The 6931-nt window shown below is 46.5% G+C and overlaps 1 protein-coding gene across 1 annotated transcript in view; it reads right to left on the bottom strand.

Moving 5' to 3' along the window:
* FAM174B (family with sequence similarity 174 member B) overlaps nt 1-6931 on the bottom strand; it is a 33271-nt gene that overhangs the window by 6857 nt on the left and 19483 nt on the right. Inside the window, exon 2 of the mRNA XM_039217672.1 lies at nt 3877-4008. Coding sequence (XP_039073603.1) covers nt 3877-4008 — 132 coding nt within the window. The remainder of the gene's footprint in view (nt 1-3876; nt 4009-6931) is intronic.

The raw sequence follows: 6931 nt of genomic DNA on the forward strand, positions 1-6931 counted from the left end.
GACAGTGTGGGCCTGCTTGGGTTTCTCTCTCTCCCTCTCTCTCTCTGCCCCTCCCCTGCTCGTGCGCTCTCTCTCTCAAAGTAAACAAAAGAATATTGTTTTAAAAACTCACCGTGCGTTGAGGGGCCCCATGTACTGCTGTGTCACATGAAGGTGGAGCCGCCCATTATGAAAGTGGCCCACGACACGACTCCAGAGAATGCACTGAGACCCAGTTTCTTAGAAGCTCTTGCCCTTACAACAGACCAGGGAGCATACGCAGACTTCCAAAAAGAAATAAATGTGGGGTGCCTGGGTGGCTCAGTTGGTTAAGCATCTGACTTCGGCTCAGGTCACAACCTCACAGTTTGTGGGTTGAGTCCCATGTCGGGCTCTGTGCTGACAGCTCAGGGCCTGGAGCCTGTTTCGGATTCTGTGTCTCCCTCCCTACCTGTGCCTGCCCCACTCATGCTCTCTCTCTCTCTCTCCCTCTCAATCTCTCTCTCTCAAAAATAAATAAACATTAAAAATTAAAAAACAAACAAAAAAAAATAAATGTGTTATCTGTTACCTAACACCTACTAGGGGGTTCAATTTAATCATCTGCTTCTAGAAGCAAAATCACTATGCCAAAGAGATATTTGTCTCCCTATGTTTACTGCGGCATTATTTACGAAAACCAAGACATGGAAACAACCAATGTGTCCATCGCCAGGTGAACAGATAAAGAAAATGTAGTGTATATGTATATACACATATGTGTATATGTATATACATATATATATACATATACACATAATGGAATATCATTAGCATAAAAAGAAGGAAATCCTGCCATTTGCAACAACATGGATGGACCCTGAGGGCATTATGCTAAGTGAAATATGCCAGACAGCAAAAGACAAACACTACATGATCTTACTCATATGTGGAATCTCAAAAACAAACAGACAAACAAAATCATAAGAAAAAGAGACCAGATTTTCAGTTACCAGAGGAGGACTGGGGGTAGGGGACTTGTGTGAAGACGGTCAAAAAGTACAAGCATCCAGTTGAGAGACAGTAAGTACTGGAAAGGCAATGCAGAACAGGATGGTGGTGGCTAACACAGCCTTATGATGTGCCTGAAAACTGCTAACAAAGGACCAATGTCCACACAGCACGTACGGTTAGCCTAGAAGATGCATTTGCTCCATTGTTTGAAGAACTAAAACGAGCTGTGGAATTTTCTTTATCTGACAGCAGTTTCAATACTTAGCCTCTTTTCATGATACCAGACACAATCCCAATCCAGCAGTCTTTAAGCCACAATAATACTTGCGTCCATGTGCTCAAGAAAGGGCCCCTCTGGGGGCACCTGGGTGGCTCAATCAATCAAGCGTCTGACTCTTGGTTTCGGTTCAGGTAATGACGTCGAAGTTCACGGGTTTGAGCCCCACATCGGGCTCTGCGCTTAAGAGTGCAGAGCCTGCTTGGGATTCTCTCCTTCTTCTCTCTGCCTCTCCCCCACTCCCTCTCTCCTTCTCTATCTCAAACATTTTTTAAAAATGTTTAGAAAGAAAGGAAGAAAGGAAGAAAGGAAGAAAGGAAGAAAGGAAGAAAGGAAGAAAGGAAGAAAGGAAGAAAGGAAGAAAGGAAGAAAGGAAGAAAGAAAGAAAGAAAGAAAGAAAGAAAGAAAGAAAGGCCCCTTTTTCTACCTTACACTAAAGTACGAGCCTAAAGATAGGCTATCTAAACAGATTGATTGTTACATTTCTTTGTTAGGGTCTTTTCCTATTTAGTGAGATCTCAGGCTTCCGCAGCTATTTCAGTCACTAAGTACAGATAAGATTCTATTTAAGTGTCTCAGAATCAAAACAGCACATTGAGCCCCGTAAGCCCACAAGAGCTCCCTACCGCATATAATACCTCCAGGCCTACGGGACACGGCAGACCCTTTTCATTGTGACTAATAACGAGGACAGAGTTGTCTTCACGTTATGTTTTATTTCTGTGCGTTGAATGTGAGACAGATGAAATGGCTGAGCAATAAAGACCAGAACGATCAGGAATTTTCTTACGTGTATATTATGTGATGGTGTGGATGGATATCACTGACTGTTCTGATTCCACTCAAAGGGCTGCTATTTACCTAACATGCAAATATACAGCTAATGGTTTTGCTCTGCTACCTACTATAAGCAATCCATGCTTTAATGTTTGTGTATTCTTAATAAAATTTAGGTGTGATTTTTTTTTTTAATGTTTACTTGAGAGAAAGATAGAGAGAGAGCATGTGCATGAGTGGGGGAGGGGCAGAGAGCGAGGGAAGGAAGATCTGAAGCAGGATCCATTCTGACAGCAGAGGGCCTGACATGGGACCCAAACTCACAATCCATGAGATCATGGCCTGAGCCAAAGTCAGAGCTAAAGTTAAGCAACTGACTGAGCCACCTAGGCACCCCAAGAAAACAGCATTTTTTAAGTTAAAAATACACACATATATGTATCTAAAACACCTGGGAATATATGTAACATAAACTTATAAAACATTTATGGAGATATTTTTGAAAGTACTAAAAGGCTTTTTTTTTTAATATCTAAATAAATGGAAAGTCATCCCATATTCATGAACTGGAAGGATTCTTACCAAGGGGCTGATTTCCCCCAAAACTGATGCATGGAGTCAAAATCCCAGACATCGTTTTGTTGAATCTGACAACTGATTTATAAAGAAGGGCCAAAAACAGCCCAGGCTGTGCTGGCAAAGAACAAGTCAGGAGAGGTTGTGGAAGACCTGACCTGCCTTCTCAGGAATGGAAAAGCTGCATGTGCTGGTCAATCTGACGCGTCAACTTGGCAGAGTCACAGGGCGCCCTGACATTTGGCCAAACATTCTGAGTGTGAGGGTGTTTCTGGAGAAGAGTAACAATTTTCTCAGTAGACTAAGTGAGGCAGATTGCCCTCTCTGGTGTGGGTGGGCCTCGTCCAATCAGGTGGAGGCCAGAACAGAACATAAGGTGGGAAAGAGAGAATTTACTCCCCCTGCGGACTGTTTTCAAGCTGGGACACTGGTCTTCACCCTCATTTGGACTTGGACTTACATCCCCAGCTCTCCTCATTCTCAGACCTTCAGACTTGGACCTTTATAATAACTCTTTCTGTACGTAGATATATATATACTACTGCTTCTGTTTCTCTGGAGAACTCTCCGGGGAAAAATCAGGATTGGGTCCAGCCTGGGCTCGGATCTCCCCTTTGCTGGCAGTAACTGTAAACCCGGGCAAACAACTTCCTCTTCTCTGAGACTCTGAGCGCTCATCTTTCATCTACTCTCACCCCCAGCCTTACACTGAGATCTCATATACCTGAAAGTCATGCTCCGAAAGGATCCAAAAACCAAACTACGATCCTGAAGTCACAAAGTCATTCTGACTTTCCTACAGGCTCCCTTTAGGTCACATGCCTGCCCTTGGAGCTCATCAGTAAATTCCACCCAAGGAATAAGCCCCGCCCCACTCCTCACTCTCAGCCATCAGTTTCAGAGAGGCTGGAAGAGAAGTGTCTGTTTGTGGGCAGTGTGTGGGGCAGGTGGTTGTCAGGACCAGACTGCCACAGGCAGTGCGTGACAAGCTCACTGTCTGACATTCAGCCCTCCTTTTCTTCACGCAAAGCAGATTTCTCCAGCATCCGCATTTGGGGAAAGTAGGAATGACCTTTCCTCTGCCGGCTTTCTGGGTGCTGTGCATTCTAGGAAGGGATCAAAGCGGTTCTCCCCATAAGCAGAACACTCCAAGGTCAAACAAACCAAAGAACAAGGACGCACGGACGCCGCACCTTCACTGTTTTCCATGGTGAACCATCCCACCCCCCCAACACCCGAGGGCCCAGGAGGAAGCTGCCGTCCCCACCCCGTACCTATATTTGATGTCAAACACTGTGGAGTCCTCATCCTCATCATCTTCTTCATTCAGCGGGGCCATTTCCACTCGCTCGGCTGGAGTAGTGATGATGTCATATTTGCGGGTCTTCTTCAACCTCTTTCCCGACCTGGAAGAAGAGAGGCACGTTCCTGAGAACTCTGTGACGCCCACAGGTAAGTGACACTGCCCCCTCCAGCCTGCTCCCAGAAGCCCTGGTGAATATCCCAACTCCTTCCCTTTCAGCCACGAGAACTCTTACGGATTCTGGACCTCGCCCACTGTCTTGTCCTCACCTGCAAAGTAGAGATGACTATGCCTGGCCTTGAGTGCTGAAAAGCCCAGTGATCGAGATAAATAATACTCCCAACACAATGTTGTTAAGGGGGCAAAATTAATGCAAAGAAAATCTTTAATGAGCCAAAGATGAAAACATTCAATGAAGACAGGATCCAGCCCTGGGTCTGCATGGGCTGTGACACACCTGTCCCCTCGCCCCCTCACCCCAAGCCCAGATGTCACATGTGGCATTGGCAGGCCAACCACGTGGGACCTGGGTCAAGGCTCGGGCCCTCTACCTGTGTGATCTGAGACAAGTCAGTTAATCTCCCTAAGCCTCAGTTTCCTAAATAAAATAGGATACGGACAGTACTTGTCCCTCACAGGCAAGAGAGGATTAAATAAGATGGTGAATTCGAGGAGCCTACACGCAGGAGGCTCTCAGCAAAAATTACGGTTAGTGAAAACAATAAACAAACAGAAGTGCTATAGCCTCTCTCGGATGACAAGGACTTGTAAAAACAAGTCAATATCGTCTCCATCATGAGGATTTACGGGGACGGTGAGTTATAACACTAGCTCTTACCTCTGGGATGGTAAAGGGTCATTGCGGGTCACCGGGAAAATGCTAAGACATGTCCTTCGGTCTCTGGCATTAGTCGCTCTGCACGAAGGATGCCACATTTTTCAGGGCACGGCTGAAAGTTTATGATGCCACTGGGAATAATACTATTATCATGACTACTGACGTGTTTTGCATTTATTTCTCCACTATCTTGACTATCTTCCCAAACGCCTTATATTCTACGGTGTCCCGCCTTTTCAAATCCACTTGATACTATGAGAAATGAACCAACCTCCCCCTCCCCCACAAACCATCCTAAATGGGACGGTGAAGAGTCGTTGGCTCTGTACATTCCTCCTGCAAATGCTCAGCTCTTCCCAGGCGGTGACCAAGTGCAGGACACACACTAGACCTGTCTGTCCCCAGCATGCAGAACCCTGCAGTCAGTTTGTCAGATGATGAAATGGGAAATTCACTTTCAGCTTTCATTTTTAGATATAATTTTTAAAGTTTATTTATTTACTATTGAGAGAGAGAGAGAGAGAGCACAAGCTGGGGAAGGGTGAGAGAGAGAGGGAGACACAGAATCCAAAGCAGGCTCCAGGCTCTGAGCTGTCAGTACAGAGCCCGGCGTGGGGCTCAAACCCACAAACCATGAGATCATGACCTGAGCCAAAGTCAGATGCTTAACCAACTGAGCCACCCAGGTGCCCCAACTTTCAGGTTTCTCATAATTTCTTAGCAACAGCAAATTGTTCTTGTCTTACCTGGTCTGGCTTACCAAAAACATGAAAGTGTCATTTATGTAGAAAAAATGTATATTTATCTGTATGTGTATCTGTATCTTTGGCATAAAGTGCCCTATACAACCTATAGTACCTGTTCCTCGTGGTTCTTTGGGGAGAGACTTTGAGGGACAGGGAAAAACCAGCTATAAGGTCTGATGACTGGGGCACCTGGGTGGCCCAGTCAGTTAAGTATCGACTTTGGCTCAGGTCATGATCTCGTGGTTCATGAGTTCGAGTCCCACATCGGGCTCACTGCTGTCAGTCCATCAGCACAGATCCCACTTGGGATCCTCTGTCCCCCTCTCCGTCTGTGCCCCTCCCCTGTTTGGCCTCTCTCAAAAAGATATAAAACATTAAAAATAAAAAGTCTGATGATGACCCTATCATAAAGCTCTCTGCCCTGTCTGGACACACACGCAAACAGACACACACATGCACACACACACACGCTCACACGCGCACATGGGTGTGACTGCTTGTATTTAGAATGTGAGACAAGGCATGGTAACATGCCAAGCTTGGGGGTAAGAGGGGCACAGCCAGTCACCTCCCCAGTGATCCTGGGACAATGGCATTTTAGACGCACACTTTATGCAGCAGTGTAAACACTAACCTTGTAAACACCACCAGTCCTACATTCTCCACCCTCAACAGACTCTTCTTTTCCATCCACCTCCCCCCAAAGGAGTGGAAGAAGTCTCCGCCTTCTGCCCTAGCTGACTCCTAATCCCTGACCAATTCCATCTCCAATACTGGACGGGGTAGACTAGAAACAGCTCCACATGCCACAAGCCACCCAAGACTACCCGTCCCCAAGCCCTGGACACTCAACGACCCCATCTACGCAGACCCTCACACCACACCTTTGTCAGGAAAACAGCCCCACATCCCCACCCAGATGAGTCACAGCTGTTCGGAGCTCTCTGCAAAGGCTTTTGCAAAGGTTTTTGCCCAAAGAGACTGACAGCCTGACTGGGTTTCAGGCTGAGGAATCACAATGCTGTTTGTGACCCTTTTTCAGGTACAAGGAAACCTAGAAAATGCAAAACTGGATGTGAAAACCTCGTTGTACACTTGGAACTTGAAACCTGATTTAGTCATTGGCCCTGGGGCAGGACTGACTGCTGACCCCAGAAGAAGGTTCTGGAGGCTCTGACTTTAGCTCTGCCTCATGGGAATGGATCCCTATCACCCCTAAAATCACCTCCCTTCTTCCTGATGGTTTATAGAGCCTTGTCATGAGAAAATTAACCTAGTTAGTTTAAAACAAGACCCTTGTTGGGGCGCCTGGGTGGCTCAGTCGGTTAAGCGTCCGACTTTCGCTTAGGTCATGATCTCGCGGTTCGTGGGTTCGAGCCCCGCGTCGGGCTCTGTGCTGACTGCCAGCTCAGAGCCTGGAGCCTGTTTCAGTCTGTGACTCC

Source organism: Hyaena hyaena, unplaced genomic scaffold (genome assembly GCF_003009895.1).
Source record: "Hyaena hyaena isolate Hyena2069 unplaced genomic scaffold, ASM300989v1 scaffold_702, whole genome shotgun sequence".
NCBI lineage: Eukaryota > Metazoa > Chordata > Mammalia > Carnivora > Hyaenidae > Hyaena > Hyaena hyaena.